We start from the raw sequence: 21,173 nt of genomic DNA on the forward strand, positions 1-21,173 counted from the left end.
GCAACGAGCTACTCATCAGCCACCAGTAGTTCAAACAAACTAACTAAACAAACTAAAGATCTTCACTGCTATAGCCACTATAACGTCTTTCTCTTCGCCGACGAAATAAATGGAGATCCACATGTGGTTGCAAGAAAAAAAAACACCAAAAATTCTTGAAAAAACACGTGGATTTCGTCTTCAATATCCGGATATGCAAGAGATCCAGTAAGAAAAAAAAAATATATATATATATATTTATTTTTTAACAGAACATATAACGATATTTTCATAAATAATTTGATATGTTAAGAATGAAATATGACGAAAGTAGTGAAATATAGCAAAATGAAAATGAGTTAATTTTGTATTTGATTAAGAATTTTATGTTATATTTGTAAGAAGCCTAATTAATATAAATTTCAATAGTAAATTGAATATAAACAAAATTAGCTTAAACTATACACTTTTAATGTTGTTCGTATGGTAAGGAAAAACAATTAGTTGTTACCAACAACTAAATATATACAGTTAATAAGAAAGACAAAACCAAGATTAATTGAAAATGTAAGGGAACAAAAAAAAGAAAATTTGTTCCTGTATCACAATATTTTTACAATTTAGAATATTTCTCTTATTATTAAATAAAAGGGATTTGGTATTTTATATTAAACTACATACCATCATACATTGACATCTATTTTGCTGACATATTTATTCTTTTTATGATCATCATATCATCATATCATTCACAATCTCAAATACCTATTTTTGGATATTTATTTATATATATAATGAGTCTACTCAAAATAGATCTTTCAAGAAGTCTAAACTTTTATATGTTATAGATTTGGAAATGGGATGAATGTAAGCATTTCAAGCATCAAGAAATGAGAAGTTATTAATGGACGCACAGGATTGTAAAAGAAAATGCTAAAATGGCTAGCAGTAGCACCACGCTTGAGTTCGATTGAAAATTTGAAACCTTAAAAGTTATGAGATTAGACATTGAAACTTTACAGGTAAGAGATTAACCGGCCTTCTTGTGTCTTGAATATACCAAAAAAAAACAAGGAGAGAGAATCAAATACATATATATTGTGAAATTGTGGTTGTATTATTAGATTGAAAAGTCGTCATATAAAACTAAAAAGTAATGAGTTTCATTGGTGGAGAAGAGAGAAAAGAGGTTATGTGTAGACGAAAATGACACAACAACAACTTTTGTTCAGTAGACTAATAGGGAATAAGGGATGTGTTACAAAAAAAATAAAAGAGGAATAAGGATGTGTTAATAATATAACTAAGTTCGGTGGTTGCTAAGTCTTTCTTTTTCTTTACGACTCCTTTTGGGCAATACGTCCACTACAAAAACGTGCTTTTTTTGTTATCTTTTATACAGCGTTTTAAGAAACTATCCTTTTAAATTACCTTATTCCATTTCAGAAAAAAATATGACATAATGCCGGCAGAAAACATTCTCAAATATAATTAAGCCACTATATATATTCACACAGGAAAAAATGATAAACAACAAAAATATAGAAGCCGAAGTGGAGTTGGCTTCTTTGTATCTCATACAAATAATATTTCGACCCATTGGTCATCATCTTCCAAAATGATCATTCACTATATAAATAAACCCAAATTATATATCGGATTACTCAAAGTTACATTTAGTCTTGGATATTCATAAGAGTTGAAACGAGAGAGATAGAGAAACACAACACAAGGCGGCTCTCAAGTGCCAAAAGACAAAGCTGAAACCTAAGCTACTCGCCCACAGCCATGAACGGGATACCCCTGCCACCAACAACAATGGTTTCAGATATAAAAAGCTTCTTTGTCTCATCCACTAAGAGACTGCATAAGCCCAAAAAGAAATAGAAAAGATTCCTACAGAGTACTTACCAGCCACCATGTCTTGAAAAGTAATCATTATCTAGAGAAATAGCAAGAGCAACGACAACAGCTCTTTCCGACAAGGTCAATGGCCGTTTCACAAGTAACTCTTCTATCTGCCATGTGTTGAAAAGCTCTCAATCAAAAATCTCTCTATTCTCCACCAAAGTAAAAAAAAATACACCGAGTTACCATTTTAGCAGGGCCACTTTTGAATGCAGCATCAGATTTTCCAAATCGGATCACATACTGCCCAGCATCTGTTAATATCTGTGTATCAAGGCTTATTGGTCATCATCATAAGTTCATAACTAAACTACGTTATCAGTTAAAGAGAAGACAAACCTCAAAGCCGAATCCTCTCCAGTCACGGTCTATTTGGGCCAACACTTCTCCATCAGCATCCTTCACTGTGAATGTCCAGTTCCAAAACCCTGGATTCTCCACCACTGCAAACTGCTGGTTCCTGCACACCAACATACTGTATATGTCACATGTTTGGTTCGAAGTTGATAAGTTTAAAAATGAAATTAGTGTTGAAGTCTACCCGAGGTATAAATCATAAATTCTTCTCCATAGATGCCATCGTCGGTGAACCACACCAATTTCCTACACACCAAGTAGCAGACACGAGAGGTGAGACGACCTAACATCGTATCACTGTTTTGTAAGTGATAACACAAGCGTACCTCTCCATCAATCTCAGCATATATTGAACTTGTGATCCACCAGAAAGGTCTACGAACCTAAAATGATGAAGATGAGAACTACTTCAGCTCAAACAAAATTGAAGACTTAATGTTCCACACAGTAGAGAATCCAAGAAACCTCACCCGGAAAAGCTCGTTACCCAAAGCATCAGTTATGGAAGCAACAAATGGTCGCCGGGTACGAAGCAGCTGCAGATGTTACAAAGATCATTCTCATTTGGACGACACATACGAAAACTACGCCTAACAAGATATGCAGTACTCAGTAGATCGTACACAACTTCTCTGAGCTAACAAAGGAATATACACACAGGTCTACTCTTATTGGTTTGAGGATAAAAGATAGACACAATGCAAGCCTTCAGAGAGTGATGAATGAAACTAATATATCAAAAACTCACTGCTCGCTGGTGACAGACGAATTAAAGTATAACAACATATTGATATTATTTGAGGTAAGGACACGAAATAAAAAATAACTACAAGTTCAGAGTGAGAATGTAACCTGCCGCGCAATTACATGACTTTGCTCCCGGATAGACCCCACAGGCTGTCAAGGAAGAGAGAAAAGAGAGGTTTGAAATTCAGAAAACTTGATTTGAACTCAAGGTCTCAGGTATCAGTAGCACGCTCAAAACTTTTGTATCACTTACCGCCTCAGGATAACAAACATCAACTACAGCATAGCGGTTTTCCTGCAGAGAGTAAACGAGTGGTATAAAAGCTAGACAGCTAAACGTTGGGAGAGAGAAGATGACAGGGATGAAATTGAAGGGAAATACATGTGTAAGAGTCACAAACATGGTAAAGTTAATTCATCAGAAACCAGAAACAGTATGACATAGTCTAATGAGGAACAAGAGAACTGGCAGAAAAAAAATATACCTGTTCGAAACCAAGAACCAGGTTTGCCCATTCAATGTCCCTTGTAATCAGCAAATTAGACCGAGCAAGCAGCGTTGCAATTTTGGCCTAACAAGAAAATCATGAAGATGAAGAATACAATGAGCTAGCTTCAATATTTTCTGTAAGCTACCCAATTAAACACAGATAAAACTTTCATATAGAAATTGATCAAAAAGCCCATACTTGGTTCCATACATCTACACAAGTGATAAAACAACATTGTTTGTGTTCAGTCTTAGACCATACTAATCTCACAGATATACATTGAGCTATAAACGCAAGTTACAAATCCAATTTATACACAAAAAAAGATTATCTCAAGCAAAAAACTTTAAAATAAAGAAAGCATTTGTATGGTATGGTAGCCAAAGGATATATAAAAGAGTAACCTCATCCAAAGTTTTAGGCTTGAGAGGACCAGACATAGACTGGCTAACAGGCGGTTGCTGCAGGATAGGCTCGTAATGAGTTTCATCAGAGTGTGCTAAAGAAGACTGCTCATAAACTGCATTCTCTCCTCTATGCTTAGTAGAAGCTTTCCCAAATCGCTTCTCCCTCTCCTTAAGCTTTTTCATATCAGAAACCCATAGCTTAGCCAAAAAGTTCCGGTCCAAGCGAGGTGGAGGAGTATCACCACCACTGCCACTGGCGTCGCTGAAGCATCGAAAAATGGAAAGCAAGACCCGTTTTTGATCAAGAAAGGTTCCTTTAGAACAACAACACAGATGACCATTTCTCAGTAACATAGATAGAGAATGCAACGTCCTGATCCCACTGCGTCCTACTCCGTCCTGTAAGATTTTCAGAGGGTTTAGCTGCAAAAAGAAATAAAAAAATCCCTAATCTACTCCTAAGATGCAAAAAGGTTAAAACTTTTCAACCCATAAACAGTTCAGTTCAAAGGTGCAGTCTTTTTTAATCTGGCGACGAAAGAAAGCTCTGATCTTTGAATCCATGATGGCATTTGATTTTGGGATGAGGAAGTGTATACCAGGTTAGAGAAGGAAGAGGAGATAGCATCGCCGCGGAGATGGGAAGTGGATCGGAGGAGAAGAGAAGAGAGAGAGCGCTTGGAGAGAAGGAAGAGCATGACGACTTCGCTTTCTTTGTTTCCCTGCCGATGTTTGCTTTTTCACAGATTTTAACTATTTTAATTAGTGGAAGCCACATTCGTCCCGTGGTTTGATTATCTCTGGGTTTAGAGTAATTAGTAGAGAAAATGATTATAAAAGATGTGCAAAAATTATCCAGCACAAATACAATGGATCAGTCTATTGTTTGTGGTTAAACTCCAACTCTTACACCAAAACCAAATTGTGTTTTGGTATTTTCTTTTAATTTTTTACTTAGAAATTCTATAAATTAATACAACAATAAATATAATAGCATTTTTTGAATCGATAAAACACTCTCTAATGAGCATTAGACTACACTCTCTAATGAGCATTAGACTTTGCTATCAGTAAAGGATAGATGAAAGTTTGGGGCAAAAATACAAACTTCCAAAACCATAACAACAATTGGAGAAAAATAAACATGATCACCATGATCAAAATTTTGTCACAATTCGGTTTCCTCAAAGATGTATCAGCGGAATGTAGAAACAAGCGTAAACTTAACTATCTCCTCCTTTGGTCTCTCAAATAACGTAGTATCATTCGAAGAAAGGGTTACAGACGGGATCGGCAAACCTCATAATGATCCTCTCCTAATCGAGCTCCTCATGAAAGACCTTTATGTAGCAGCCAAGGACATCTACACATCAACAACTTAGCTTAGGAACTTATATTTTATGTGGGTTTTAGTCTAGTGAACTAGGTTAGACGATTATTCCATTTTGATCTATCTTGTCTCTGATATTTTTGCATTCTAGACGAATCCACTTGAGCGATCCGATCTTTTATACACTTTTACGTAAATTATTAATAAATTTTCTCTTTCACTTGTTTGTGCATTTCTTATGATCTACTTTAGCATGTTTGGTGTGAGCAAACCAAATACTTCGGTTTCATCAAAAAATTACATAAACAAATTAAATTGTGTGATATGTGGTGTTTTTAATACCAATACATGTGCACTTTGAGCTCATTTTCAGTCCTAATTCGTGTTTAATTTACATCATTCTAGGTTGGGAACAGGTGAAAGAGTAAAGGAGAGAGTTTCAGGAAGTCTGATGCTGTTTCGAAGGATTCAACGTGGAACAGTCATTTAGAACAACCCAAGGGTTGCTCCCGAAGAGATCAAGCATTAGACTGCTCCCGTTCATTAAGGAAACTTCCTATTCTGGAGTTTGCCCTAGTTTCGACTTTCTCTTTCTCTTATTCTCCTATCACCAGCGCCTCTCTATAAAAGGGGGAGGCTATCGTTTTCTTAGAGGACACACGAGTTTTACAAGAAACCTAGATTACTCTTTTGGATTTTTACGCAACTTGTAAGGGAGAAGACTCCATCTCTCATTCTCACGAGAAGATTTCCCTGAACCCTTTGTCTTTTTACTTATTTTATATGCAGTATTATTCAGGAATCTTGTTTGTGTCATCCTGCTTAATGATTGAGTAGTAGGCAAAGCTTGCTTAGGGTTGTAGGGTGTTAGCCGCATGAACTGAACACAAATAAATGATCTCAACTATCTTCATTCATATTGATCTTACTGCCTGCATTGAACTGATCACTTAATGTCGGATCTATGATTTAATCCTCTAGCTAACCGTTAGGAGATAAGTCGACCTATATTGAATGAGTTTAGTATCCCTAATCAGCGAGAGTAGATATTAGGGTATTAAGTGAACTAATCAGATCTCGCATCTAAAGCTTGCTTTCGCGTCTTGTTCCAAGCGAGAGCTTAGGATTCAAGACCGACTCGCATAGGGATCAAGATCACGATAGTGAGTTGTTCCACCTGAGTGATCTGAGTTCTAGATCGCATTTCATCGCACTTGAATAGTTGTTCAGTTCTGCAAGTAACATCTGATTATTGACCCTAAGCCAGCTTCATTTAAATTGAATTCAAATTACCTAGGCATTCTTGTTACTTTTGTCGCAATTAATTCTCAAAACCCACTTGTTTCTCAGCTTGACATTGAACTCATAAGAGTAAAGAGTAAACTGGTCCTCTGGATTGAATCTCAAATATTACAATTACCACTGTTAACTTGACAGTAGCAAGGATTCATTTTTAGTGTATCAAGTTTTGGCGCCGTTGCGACGGGGACTAAGCTTTTACCTTTATTTTTCAGTTTAATATTTAGTCTGAGATATCTAACTTGCTTTACTTCTTTGTTGGAACAGATGATCCAAGTGCATGACCAGTAGACATACTCGGAGCAACGCACAAGGACCACTACATCAGCTGACTAACGAAGAACTCGCAAGATTAGAAAGACAGAACCGTCAACAGCCAAGAACAACCGACACCAACATGGGTGATCATGGCAATATGGATGACCTCACTGCTGCATTGGCACTCATTCAACAACAAATGCAGAATCAGCAACAGCAGATGCAGCAGATGCAGCAAACCATCCAGAATCAGCAACAAGCTGCACAAGAGCAAGCAGCCGAGAACGCTGCGCGAGAGGAGCGTGGTGCTCTTATTGGGGAGCGAAACCTTCCGAGGAATTTTGCTACTAACCGCTCCCCCATCAACCCTCCACCCTGTACTCGACAGGATTATGAGATCAAACCTGCACTGATTGGTCTGGTACAGAAGAGCACATTCAGTGGCCTCACTTCAGACATACCAATGGATCACATAGAGGCCTTTGAGAGGATCTGCAATTTCTCTCGCTCAAATGGAGTGCCACCGGATTACGTCAAGTGCACGCTGTTCCCATTTTCTCTTGAAGGGAAAGCTGCACGTTGGCTGCAATCTCTCCCAACCGGTTCTCTAACCTCATGGGATCAGGTTCGATCAGCATTCCTGAGCCACTTCTACACAAAGTCCAAAACCGCGGCTCTAAGGCATAGAATCTCCAACTTCAAGCAGAAATCTGATGAACCCTTTTATGAAGCTTGGGAGAGGTATAAAGAGTACCAGAGGGAATGTCCACACCACGGGTTTGATGACGATTACATATTGGAGGTGTTCTACGATGGAGTGAGCTATGAGTACCGGAACACCCTCGATTCCTCTAGTAACGGAGACTTCATGACTCAGACCACCCCTGGTGCATTCGCGTTGATTGAGAACATGGCTTCCAGTTCACTCAACAAGAACAAGGAGCATGATCGCTCCAAAAGTGTGAACAGCATAGACGATCTAGCGGCGAAGGTGGACCAACTGCTGAAGGGAAACCAGAGCCAGGTCTTCATAATGGAAGAAGCAACTCCTGAGAAGAGTGCGGGGGACAAGGCGTTTGAAGCTGAGCAGGCAGGAGACGATCAGCAGGAAGTGAGTTACGTAAATGGACAAGGGTGGCAGCTGAAGAATTATCACCCAAACCCTAACGTAAGGAACAATCCACAACTTTTCTGGCCTAAGAAGGACAAACAAGTTGATCCGGCGCAGAACAACCAGGGCCAGTATTCGGGATATCAGAAGAACTATCAACCCCGAACATATGTTCTAAGCCAACCGCAGAGCAATCAGCCTCAAATACAGAACCACCAGAACACTCAAGTTACCTCCACCCCTGTCGCTGTTCCGCAAGATGAAACTAAAACCATGCTGCAGCAACTCCTCCAAGGACAACAGCTCCAAGGGAAAGCGCTGAACCAGGTCACTACCGAGATCAATACTAGGATGAACCATATGTTCAGAGACCTGAGCACCAAATATGATAATGTCGCAAGCCATATGAGACAGATGGACATTCAGATAGCTCAGACTGCCGAGAGTGTCAAGAGACAGCAAGGTACTCTACCTGGTAAAACAGACAAAAACCCCAAGGAGTGCAATGCGGTTCAGCTAAGAAGCGGGAAGCAACTCTCCGAGCCAGAAAGAAGAAGGTTCACCGCGGCTGAGAAAGGCAAGCAGAATGAGTCAGAGCAACCACCAGCCGACCAAGCAGATGAGGGGAATACAGAGCCGGTAGTTGAAACAGCCTCGCCACGCTCAGAACAACCGGCTGAAGCAGTGCGCCCGATTCCAGAGGCTGTTCCTCCTCGCGAATACATTCCAAAAGTCCCTTACCCTGTTCCAGCGAAGGTCACTCGTAAGGACAAGGAGGAAATAAAATGCAGGAAGATGCTGGAAGATCTAACCGTCCGACTTCCCCTGATGGATGCGATTCAGATGATGCCCTCCATGCGTAGCTTTATGAAGGGGTTGATCTCAGGGAAAATATCAGACGAGAGCGAGTTCATGACAGTTTCCAAGGAGTGCAGCGCAGTGCTTCAGAACAGGCAAATAAAAAAACGAGGAGATCCCGGCAAATTTGTCCTCTCTATCCAGATTGGGAAGACAGTTTTTGCCTGCTCCTTGGTGGATCTTGGGTCTAGCGTGAATCTCATGCCCTACTCTGTCGCTTTACGACTCGGATACACGCACTTCAAACCAACTAAGATGTCCTTGGTTTTCGCAGACAGATCAGTCAAATCTCCTGTTGGTATTCTAGAGGATCTCCAAGTGAAAGTAGGGAACACCACTGTTCCAGCAGACTTCGTTGTTCTGGAATTCGAAGAAGAGTCTAAAGACCCCCTCATCTTGGGAAGACCATTCTTATGTACTGTCGGAGCTATCATTGATGTGCGACAGGGAAAGATTGATCTGAATCTTGGGACATAGTTATGCAATTCGAAATGGATGAGTTGCTAAAGAAGCCAATGTTGGATGGACAAACCTTTGAGGTCAATGAAGGGGTTGATCCGCTCCAACCACAAGAAGGAATGATCGAGGAGATTCTTACCGAAGACCCACTGGAACTTGCACTGGTACGTGCTGAAGCCGAGCAGAGTATGGTGAACATTGATGCTGATGGATATGCCAAGATGCTTGACTCCGCAAGGAGTATGGGGAGAATGGTAGCAAGTCTAAGTCTGGGGGAGGATATCAACAGGTGCGAGACCACTCCATCTGGAGCGACCCCTAAACCGGACCAACCAGAGGATCCCTGGAGCGAGCTCAAGGCTCCCAAAGTTGAGCTAAAACCCCTTCCCAAAGGGCTCAGGTACGCTTTCTTAGGTCCGAATTCCACATATCCTGTCATTGTGAATGCTGAGCTGAATAATGTGGAAACTGCATTGCTTTTATGCGAGCTTAGAAAATATCGTAAGGCATTAGGATATTCGCTAGCTGACATCCCTGGTATTTCGCCTGATTTATGCATGCATAGAATCCACTTGGAAGATGAATCAATGACTTCTGTCGAACATCAGAGGAGGTTAAACCCGAATCTAAAAGATGTCGTTAAGAAAGAGATAATGAAACTTCTTGAAGCAGGTGTGATCTATGCGATTTCTGATAGTAAATGGGTCAGTCCTGTTCATGTTGTACCTAAGAAAGGTGGGATCACTGTTATCACAAATGAAAAGAATGAATTGATCCCTACTAGGACGGTGACAGGACATCGCATGTGCATAGATTTCAGGAAATTAAATGCAGCAACTAGAAAGGATCACTTCCCACTCCCTTTTATTGATCAAATGCTTGAAGATTGGCTAACCACCCATATTACTGCTTTTTAGATGGTTATTCAGGTTTCTTTCAGATTCCCATCCATCCAGACGATCAGGAGAAAACGACGTTCACATGCCCCTACGGAACGTACGCTTACAGGAGAATGCCATTCGGCTTGTGCAATGCGCCAGCAACATTCCAGCGCTGCATGATGTCGATCTTTACTGACCTGATTGAAGACATTATGGAAGTTTTCATGGACGATTTCAGCGTCTATGGAAGCTCCTTTAATGTCTGTTTGTCAAACTTGTGCAGGGTTCTTAAAAGATGTGAGGAGAAACACCTCGTACTCAACTGGGAGAAATGCCACTTCATGGTCACAGACGGGATTGTTCTAGGGCACAAGATCTCCGAGAAAGGAATTGAGGTGGATAAGGCAAAGATCGAAGTGATGATGAGTTTGCAACCACCAACAAACGTGAAGGCCATCAGGAGTTTCTTGGGTCACGCTGGGTTTTACCGACGGTTTATCCAGGATTTCTCAAGGATAGCAAGACCACTCACCAGACTGCTCTGTAAGGAGATCAAGTTCGATTTCGACAGTGAGTGTCTAGCTGCTTTCCACACCATCAAGGGAGCTCTAGTCAGTGCACCTGTTGTGCAACCACCAGACTGGGACCTACCCTTTGAAATCATGACTGATGCAAGTGATTTTGCAGTTGGAGCAGTACTTGGGCAGCGTAAGGACAAGAAACTTCATGTGATCTATTACGCTAGCAAAACTATGGATGAAGCTCAGTGCAGATACGCTACAACTGAGAAAGAGCTTCTGGCTATTGTTTTTGCTTTCGAAAAATTTAGGTCCTACCTAGTGGGATCTAAAGTGATTGTGCACACAGACCATGCTGCTCTTAAGTACCTGCTCACAAAGAAAGATGCGAAACCGAGGTTGTTAAGGTGGATTCTTCTTCTCCAAGAATTTGATCTAGAGATAAAAGATAAGAGAGGTGTCGAGAATGGGGTCGCTGACCATCTGTCCAGAATGAAGATTGAGGACGACACAACTCTTGATGAGGAACACCCAGTTGAACACGTCAACGCGATTGGTCTGTGTTACGCGGAACAATCTCTAAGAACCATGTCAGACTGTTCCAGCATCGCGGAACAACCTCCGAGGAAAGCGCCCGATTGTTCTCACATCTCGAAACATCATGTCGCCTTGATCCAAAAGCAATATCCTCACCTCCCATGGTTTGCTGAGATTGCTAACTTTCTAGCTGCTGAAAAGCCACCACTTAAGTTCACAGGAAACGACAAGAAAATTCCTGAGAGAGGCAAGGCGTTATGTTTGGGATGAACCGTTCTTGTACAGACAAGGCAAGGATGGTTTGTTCAGAAGGTGTGTTCCAGAGGCAGATATTCCAGGAATTCTGCACCACTGCCATGGTTCATCTTACGCAGGTCATTTCGCTGCATTCAAAACGGTTTCTAAAGTCCTCCAAGCAGGGTTCTGGTGGCCGACTATGTTCAGGGATGCTCAAGCCTACGTAGCCAGGTGCGATGCATGCCAGCGACTTGGGAACATCAGCAAGAGGAATGAGATGCCTCAGAATTACATTCTAGAGGTTGAGGTATTCGACTGTTGGGGAGTCGATTTCATGGGACCATTCCCTGCGTCCTTCAAGAACGAGTACATCCTTGTCGCCGTTGACTACGTCTCTAAGTGGGTAGAAGCAGTGGCAAGCCCTACGAACGATGCAAAAGTGGCGACTAAGATGTTCAGCTCAATCATATTCCCAAGGTTCGGAGTGCCTAGGGTCGTAATCAGCGATGGTGGAACACACTTCATCAACAAGGCATTTCAGGGCCTTTTAAAAAAGAATGGAGTGAACCACAAGGTGGCAACTGCTTACCATCCACAGACGAGCGGACAGGTTGAGGTGTCAAACAGGGAGATCAAAAGCATCCTGCAGAAAACTGTCAACACATCGCGAAAGGACTGGTCGCTTAAGCTGGACGATGCGCTATGGGCCTACAGAACAGCCTACAAGACGCCGCTAGGAACGACTCCATACCACCTGGTGTATGGTAAAGCATGTCACCTACCCGTCGAGCTTGAATACAAGGCTGCATGGGCAGTCAAGCTACTGAATTTCGACATCAAGCCAGCAACCGAGAGACGCATGATCCAGATTCATGAACTGGAGGAGATAAGGCACCTCGCCTATGAAAGCTCCAAAATCTACAAAGAGAAAACCAAGGCCTACCATGACAAGAGGATCATCGCCAGACAATTCGAACCAAACGATAAGGTCTTGCTTTTCAATTCGAGGCTGAGATTATTCCCAGGGAAGTTGAAGTCTAGATGGTCCGGGCCTTTCACTGTTAAGGAAGTTCGACCCTACGGAGCAGTTGTGTTATTAGACAAAAAGGGGACGAGTTTGTAGTGAATGGACAGCGCGTCAAGCACTACCTTGCTGACTCCACTATCACAGAGGGAGAAGAAATTCCCCTAAGCGAGCCCCCATCTGCCTGATCAATTGGTCCAAGTCGAGCTAATGACTTTAAACAAGCGCTTGGTGGGAGGCAACCCACTGGTCAGTACATACATTGTCTACATAGTCTGTTCTTTTCCTTTTCTAATTTATTTTGCAGAAAAAGAAAATCGGACTCTTCACTCAGAACAACCAACGGACTGTTCTTCTGTTAGAACAACCCATCGACTGTTCCAGGTAAGTGTTCCGAACAAAAAAAAAAAATAAAAAAAAAAGGAATAATTTCGGGAACAGTTAGGGTTTTGCCTATTTAAGGCTTCACCCTTCACTTTCCCTTTCAGTCCGCCGTACACTGATCCCCCACTTGCGATTCTCTCCAAACAAACCACCAAATCTTTGATTCTCAACCGTTTTAAGTGGTTTTGCTTCTCATTCGTTTGGAATCTCGAGTTCTCTCTGTTTTTGCAGATCACTTTACCAGTTTCCACAGATGGCAAGAACTAAGCAATCCGCCAAGCGAACGAGAGCCACGTGCAGCACGCCACCCCCGCAAGTGCAGCAACAAACGTCCGCCTCCTACCCATGGCCCCGCGAGCAAGAGGGTGAACTGATTGATCTCGACAGCCCATTGCTCCTGGACTTCAATTGCGAGGGGTGGGATAAGGGGACAGCAGCTCGTTACAACGCCCTCCTCCGAGTTGACATGCTACCCACTCGTTTCTGCCACACAGAAACTTTGGCTGATCTTGGGATCGACGAGGATGTATTCGAAACGCTGCACGCCATCGGGATTGCTCCTCTGTGCTACACAACGCACGAGCTCTATCCAGACCTTGTTCGCCAGATGCTCGCCACGGCCACGATCACCTACGAGGATTCCGACGCACCCTCCTACGCCAACTGCTCGTTCTCTTTCATGGCGGATGGAGAGTACTGTCGCTTGTCCCTCGACAAGCTCAATGAAATCTATGAGATGGCCGCTGAACCGAAGGGGGTAGCGGTGGCGAAAAAGTTCTCTCCCTCTAACGCCTTTTGGGACTGCATTGCAAATGGAAACTTCACAGCAGGGAAGGTCTACCAGTCGCAGATTCGGAACCCCGCGCTTCGTGTCATCGCGAAGATCATCTCAAACCTCCTGTTCGCCAAGGATCTGACATCGAAGGTCACCAACGGGGAGCTGCAAACCCTGTACACTGGTATTGAGGATGAAATTCGCGCCTCTGGTTCCGAAATTCCCATTCAAAGGGTTAAGACGAATCCCAGATTCAACTTCATCACCATGATATGCGAGCGGCGACAGTGCCTTATGCACGGCTCGAAGAAGAAAGACAGGAGCGGCAGCCTGCTCACACCGCTTTTCAAGCATTTTGACATTGATCTCACCAAATACAGTGTCAACAAGGAGGTCTAGTACCTCGACATTAGGTACCTAATGGCGTGCCACATCATGCGAGATGAAGAGACCTACAGCTTTTACGATAAAGCCGGAACTCAGCTATTCACCAAACTGCCTCACCCCAAGATCACCAGGTTCAGCGTGTTTGAGAACATACGGTTTCTTCCTCCCCCCGAGCTCCTTTGCACTGATCCACGTGCTGCGGTCCCTGACGAAGACATGGATGATGTTGAGGACATCACCCCTGAAGCCGACCCATCGTACGACCTAGGAGAGCTCGCCGATGTGACCGATGATCAAGCTTACAGACGCTGGATGGTGGACTCGCAGCGAAAGAACAACAGCCTCATGCGGAGAATACTCCACCTCGTCACTGGGGGATGCATTGGAGGGAGCGCCCAGCGCCAGTCTACGACAGATCGACCACCAAGATCCCACCGACCAGGCAAGGAGCCCATGGGAACTGGCCCTTTTTCAGAAGAGGTTCATCGCTCGCGCAACAGGCGATCCTTTGACCCAGCCGAGAGCGGCGAGTCCGACTGAGTCCGCAAGGACTATCCTCTATCCATTGTTCTATCCATCTGAACTTTTTATTTTTATTTTGTTTTATGCTGTGTTGCTTTTTGGCTGACCTCAGCTTCATTTCCACCAGGGATGGTGTCGATTAAGTCTGGGGAAAGCACTGGGTGCTGAAACTCTATTTCTTTGTTTCTTTGTTTTTGAGTCAGTCCTTGCGTCATTTTGATGTTTTATCGAGTCAGTTTAGGATCGAGTCAGTTAAAACTCTTGTGGGAATTAGGACCTTGTGATATATTCTTTTAACCACCTCGTGCTCTAACATTCTTATCCAGTGACCTTAGCAGTGATGAAAGAGCCCATACTTGGACCTGGAACACCCTTTGACTCATCTCATTTGACTCTCCAGAAGCTCTCATCCGATCAGGTTACACTGGGTAGACTCAACTCCACCCAACTTGAACCTAATCTTGACTGAAATTCTTCTTGTTATGGGCACTAGATCAGGGAAACGAGACCAACGCTCAGGGCTTCTTACTCTTTTTACCAATCTTGCTGATCCTGAGCGGCTAGCTCATTTTTAGCTAGTTCCAACCTTCTACCTAAACTTTTATTTTCACCCTCATGCACTCTGTTTTTCAATGTCATATGTGCAGATATGTGCAAAAGGGCCGGAGAGGATAGGATTGACACAGCCCCTTACTCGTTGACGCCTGACACTCAGAGAGAAGAACAAGCAGATTAATAACAGTCGACAAGATCAATCCTTAAAGAAAGGAACAGTCGAAGGCGCATGGAACAATGGCACCCCGTGAGAAACAGAGGATAGACCCCCAGCGGCTGCAAAACATTCGTCCCGATACCTCCCTCCATCTCCACTTAAAAAAAAAAAAAAAAAAAAAAAACCGAATGCTTTAATTTATTTATGATGGAGAGGGTAGATTCGAGATGCATGCTGCTGGAAAAGGGTGAGCAAGAAGTGGGCACAGATTTTGGAGGAATAAAAAGAAGTCAAGAGCTGGAGAACAGTGGCACGATTGATCCACATTGTAGAACAATCTAATCCGTGAGGCAGAGATGAGTAAGGGTTGTGGGCTTCAACAGATCCGTCCTCTCTTGCTATTTTGCGCGATATCCTGCATGCACTCAAACACGGTAACCCCTAAACACTCTCAGCTCCACCGTAAAACAGCCTATTCCTTATCAACCCGTCTACCCTGAATAGTGCTTGTAATGAGAAGCTCACGCTGTTCTTAAATGATTCTTAAAGGAGTTTTGTCTCGATAGTGCAACCTTTTCAGGTATGAGATACAGAGTACGGAGCTGATCTTCGAACAGCAATCGTGGGGTGTTCTGGTAAGGGTGTGCGATCTGATTCTACAGCTTGTATGGTTCAGAGATGTGTGGTAAGAGCATGGTTATTCAGACAAAGCGAGTTCCCGCTCCTTCAAACCTTTCTCCCTGCTCTTGAGGCTTGGTCTTGTTCGAGGACAAACAAGGATCTAAGTCTGGGGGAATTGATATGTGGTGTTTTTAATACCAATACATGTGCACTTTGAGCTCATTTTCAGTCCTAATTCGTGTTTAATTTACATCATTCTAGGTTGGGAACAGGTGAAAGAGTAAAGGAGAGAGTTTCAGGAAGTCTGATGCTGTTTCGAAGGATTCAACGTGGAACAGTCATTTAGAACAACCCAAGGGTTGCTCCCGAAGAGATCAAGCATTAGACTGCTCCCGTTCATTAAGGAAACTTCCTATTCTGGAGTTTGCCCTAGTTTCGACTTTCTCTTTCTCTTATTCTCCTATCACCAGCGCCTCTCTATAAAAGGGGGAGGCTATCGTTTTCTTAGAGGACACACGAGTTTTACAAGAAACCTAGATTACTCTTTTGGATTTTTACGCAACTTGTAAGGGAGAAGGCTCCATCTCTCATTCTCACGAGAAGATTTCCCTGAACCCTTTGTCTTTTTACTTATTTTATATGCAGTATTATTCAGGAATCTTGTCTGTGTCATCCTGCTTAATGATTGAGTAGTAGGCAAAGCTTGCTTAGGGTTGTAGGGTGTTAGCCGCATGAACTGAACACAAATAAGTGATCTCAACTATCTTCATTCATATTGATCTTACTGCCTGCATTGAACTGATCACTTAATGTCGGATCTATGATTTAATCCTCTAGCTAACCGTTAGGAGATAAGTCGACCTATATTGAATGAGCTTAGTATCCCTAATCAGCGAGAGTAGATATTAGGGTATTAAGTGAACTAATCAGATCTCGCATCTAAAGCTTGCTTTCGCGTCTTGTTCCAAGCGAGAGCTTAGGATTCAAGACCGACTCGCATAGGGATCAAGATCACGATAGTGAGTTGTTCCAGCTGAGTGATCTGAGTTCTAGATCGCATTTCATCGCACTTGAATAGTTGTTCAGTTCTGCAAGTAACATCCGATTATTGACCCTAAGCCAGCTTCATTTAAATTGAATTCAAATTACCTAGGCATTCTTGTTACTTTTGTCGCAATTAATTCTCAAAACCCACTTGTTTCTCAGCTTGACATTGAACTCATAAGAGTAAAGAGTAAACTGGTCATCTGGATTGAATCTCAAATATTACAATTACCACTGTTAACTTGACAGTAGCAAGGATTCATTTTTAGTGTATCATTGTGCAAGTTTCAACTCACACAATCACTACAGTTTTCAAATATAGTTTAGATTTCAGCTTAAGTTTGCAATTTTCATATTTTATATAGTTTCGATTTCAACTTTAACCTAGAACTAGAGATTGATCCGCGCACCTACGCGGATATTGGTTCTTAAATTTTTATACATTGATATTTGTTTTTCATTATTAGTATTATATATTTTAAATAAGTTGTAATATAACTAATTGTATTCAAAATACCTGGACTAAATCGAATAATATGGTTATTTTTGGTACACATATCCGAATCCGTTTCAAATACATTTGTTATTTACATATTTTTAGGTTCCTATACATCAAAACTGAACTCATCCAGACCCAGAATGACCCAACTTAAAACCCACACATAAATTTATAATATTCAAACGAGACCTAAATTTTTCTTAAAAAAAATAATACCCGAAAAGAACAACATGTACCTAAATGTATAGCCAATGTTCATGTCTGATTGATTTTATAAACTAATAAAAAAATTATTTCTATGTGTTTGGCTAAATTAAGTGAAATAGAAAAAAATTATTTAGTAAAATAATTATATAGAGTGAAAAATAAGTGAAAATCAATGTAATACATTTTTATTATTTTATTCACAAAACATGTCTTTGAATTATGTTTTTGGTACGTAATTTTCCACCGACTGAAATTAAAATAAAATAAAATAAAACAAACTAAACCGAAAATTTAACCATATGCAAAATTCAGTTATTTTACATTTTTGATTTTATAATTTGAACAAAATTAATGTTCATTAACTAATAAATAAAATCTGCATTATTATTATGGTAATATAACTAATGATGTGATGTATTGTTAAGGTAATATAATTAATAAAATTGTTAAACTGAGTGACTATATTTTTTTTTATATTGCTATTGATGTTTCCAAATAGTTTTCATTTATACTGGTATCTATGTTTCTAAACAATTCTCATTTATAGTATTATTCATATTTTTAAACAGTACCAAAAAAATACTTCAGTTTTAATAATATAGATTTTCGGATACGATATAGTTTGGATTCGTTTGGATTTCACGTCTACAGCTTTCAAATTTTATATGGTTTCCTTTATTTACTTATTATAACTCTACAGGAAAATAAACAAATAAAAACATAAAAAGAAAGCTCAACAATAATATTAAGTGTTGTTAGCTTCGGTTGAACAAAAAAAAAAGTGTTGTTAACTTCGAAAACCCACAATGGAAACCTTTTAAAACTGATACCAAAAAGGAAAAAGGAAAAGAAAAAAAGGAAACCTTTTAAAACTTTCCTATACGAGAAAAAAAAAAAGAAATCTGAGATACTTTTTTTTTTGAAAAAAACAAATTAGATACTTCGCATATATATATATATATTTGTTATAACCTCATAAATGTTACATATTTTCAGATAACACACACGTAAACTATAAAAAATTTGGCTGCTTAGATAACGTGTTTGATGATATGATTTGTTCCTCAAGATGGCGAAAAGCTTCCAAGTGGTAAGAATATTGGTTTCGTTCCCTTGCACAATAAATTTTTTAATTGATTGTTCAAAGAACTAAATAAATCTTGTCTCACTTGCAGCAAACTCCTTATCCAGACTCTGTTGTGTTCTATCGACGCACATCAAAGGCGAAAAGAGTGCATGGTTAGACACGCACAGTCAGATATTAATCAGCTACTTCTCAGCAATCGCGTTCAAGAAACAATCTCTAAGGTAACTGATATTTTCTCTGTAGATTCTTGCGTAATTGATCCAAATTAAATATATTGATCAATGTTTCACTAATTTTATTCGGGTTTGTGAATTGAAATCCCAGAGGAAGCATATCTGTGAAGACAAGACAAGGTTAGCGGCCTACGCTCAGGTCCAATACTTCTGCTCATTCATCTTGCAGAATTTTTCTGATTTAAAACATCAAAGGTAAGCTGATATTCTTGAGAACTTGCGAGACACGTAAAATAAAATATCTATAGTGTTTCATAAACCCTAATTAATTCCTTGTGTTTCTTTCAGCGATGTTCATCTCTTACCGGAAGAAAGTAAAGAAGCAATCGCTGGACTTTTATTTGCCGCATCAAGAATCAGGGAGCTGAGGGAGCTTAAATTCATAAGGAGCTTGTTCTTGGAGAGATTTGGGCTTCAGTTTGACAGAGACAGTGTAAACTTGCGTCCAGGGAACCTCGTTAGTTCGGAGATGATAAAGATTTTCGTCAAGAAGATGCCGCAAGATGCAATGAGTCCAGAGACTATAGTGGAAACCAACATCGCTGCTTATGTTGAATCAGTAACTGAAGATTCAGTTTCAACTGATAATCTTGGCTTCAGAGATTCTGATGCGGTGAAGATAAGAGATATTCAAAACATGGATTGGGAGAAAGAATATGAAGGAGAGTTCAAAGTTTCTGTATGTAAATCTTGTAGAGTCTCAAGGAAGAGATCGATCATTGTTCATGAGATAAGAGTTTGATTGTTGTTTAGAGGGTTTTCATTCATACCTCGAGATATGACCCTTCGACAGTTGATGTATAGGTTATTGCGTGTCATTGTTTTTTTTTTTTTGAAACACAAACTTTCATTAAAAGAAATCAGACCCCATTGTCCAGATTAGGGAATACAAGACATACATTATACAAAGCCTGTTTTGCCAAGGCATCAGCAACTTTGTTTTTTGATCTAGGGAACCATTCATAGGAAATAGATAGAAAAGATGAAGCGAGGAGCAGGATGTCTGAGACAACTCCATAGATCTCCGGGGTTGGGGATTTTGAAATCAGCGCTTTAACAAGCTGCTGCGAGTCCATTTGGCAGTGAAGCTGTAGGATTCCCTGTGCTCTGCAGTGCGCCATTGCTTCTCGGAGTGCTGGTCTCTGAATCCATGTGAACTACATGGGACGGCTATTTCCGAGTACTGTGTGCATGACTATCTGCCTTTTTTATTCTAAAGAGTTCATATATATATATATTGTAAATGGCGATGTTTCTCCCAAGCAAAGAGTTTCCGTTCATTCAAGTTGCTAACAGAAGTTCTAATACATATGCTTTCAACCTTGTATTCGAGCCTACAAAATCACATACCGTTTGTGCATTGTTCTTGGGTTTCTTAAGTAGTTGACTGCCTTCCCCTTCTATATATAAATATAACGAGCATTTTCTCTGCATATCCGGTGGACCAGCAATTGACTTGAATATAATCAAACGAGCTTCAAAAAGTAGTCATCACTAATATCTAATTTCTTATGAAATTTTATTTAGTAATGAAGCCATCAATTTCAATAACTCCATGTAAACTTGAATGCCTAAACTGTAGTGTCCAAGTAGAGGATTGGTCGATATATATTCCCCATATATAATATGTACATTAAGCATCAAGATTTCAAACGTGACGAGAAAGGTCGGAAGGGATCTATACGAAGCGTTGTATGTCTTAAAGAGAATGGGGGGGAAGCAAGTGTACAGAAAAAAAAAGAGAAGTGGATCGGTCCCTCAAAAATCGAAGTTGGAAACGTGTTTCAGTACAAAACTGAATTTTGTTCTGTCGGGCTTCATTCAAGACCATGTGCGGATTGACTATATGAAAGTCTTTTTTTTTTGTGGTCAAACTGAAATTTTATAGATTCTTACTCTCCACGAATGGAGAAAGTGTTCATGAAACATGAAAACAAAGCCACATAGGCTAAACAAACATTTAATACAAAGAAGCAAATACAACATAGAAGGATAATGACATACAAAACGCTTAAACAACTAATGACGTCGAGAAGTCCTCTAATCTCAACGACCATCGAGTTGTAAAGTGAGACGACGCCTTAGAAATTAGAGACCACAATCAGTGATATAATTCCCAAGATTGAAGCAGCAACAAATGCACAATTAACAATCTTTAACATGACTATAAAGTTTTTGATTAGAACTTCAGTGTTAGAAGTATCTCTAAACTACAACATTACACTCCCTGCAACAAAACCACATAAAGTAGATGATGAAATTGGGAGAGGAACAAACTCCATAACAGAGGAAACCGAACAA

At 40.6% G+C, this 21,173-nt stretch overlaps 3 protein-coding genes and 1 non-coding gene across 4 annotated transcripts; 2 read left to right on the plus strand and 2 right to left on the minus strand.

Moving 5' to 3' along the window:
* Positions 1-1,483: 1,483 nt before the first annotated feature.
* LOC103860325 (altered inheritance rate of mitochondria protein 25) lies at positions 1,484-4,685 on the minus strand. The gene is made up of 12 exons (XM_009137911.3): positions 4,489-4,685; positions 3,887-4,288; positions 3,477-3,563; positions 3,245-3,286; positions 3,097-3,141; positions 2,715-2,780; positions 2,571-2,627; positions 2,429-2,490; positions 2,227-2,347; positions 2,074-2,151; positions 1,891-1,997; positions 1,484-1,782 (listed from the first exon to the last, which is right to left on the minus strand). Exons 1-12 carry the CDS (start codon positions 4,585-4,587, stop codon positions 1,752-1,754), a joined length of 1,197 nt encoding a protein of 398 aa, XP_009136159.1. The 5' UTR covers positions 4,588-4,685; the 3' UTR covers positions 1,484-1,751.
* Positions 4,686-6,798: 2,113 nt separating this feature from the next.
* Positions 6,799-9,222, plus strand: LOC117132617. The gene has a single exon (XM_033287370.1). It carries the CDS (start codon positions 6,799-6,801, stop codon positions 9,220-9,222), a length of 2,424 nt encoding a protein of 807 aa, XP_033143261.1.
* On the minus strand, positions 7,450-7,556 carry LOC117133140. The gene has a single exon (XR_004456981.1). It is a non-coding gene; the product is annotated as a small nucleolar RNA R71 (small nucleolar RNA).
* Positions 9,223-18,980: 9,758 nt separating the features above from the next.
* LOC103860326 lies at positions 18,981-20,718 on the plus strand. The gene is made up of 2 exons (XM_033289126.1): positions 18,981-19,067; positions 19,161-20,718. Exon 2 carries the CDS (start codon positions 19,342-19,344, stop codon positions 19,612-19,614), a length of 273 nt encoding a protein of 90 aa, XP_033145017.1. The 5' UTR covers positions 18,981-19,067; positions 19,161-19,341; the 3' UTR covers positions 19,615-20,718.
* Positions 20,719-21,173: the final 455 nt, after the last annotated feature.

Source organism: Brassica rapa, chromosome A03, assembly GCF_000309985.2.
Source record: "Brassica rapa cultivar Chiifu-401-42 chromosome A03, CAAS_Brap_v3.01, whole genome shotgun sequence".
In the NCBI taxonomy this organism is placed as follows: domain Eukaryota; kingdom Viridiplantae; phylum Streptophyta; class Magnoliopsida; order Brassicales; family Brassicaceae; genus Brassica; species Brassica rapa.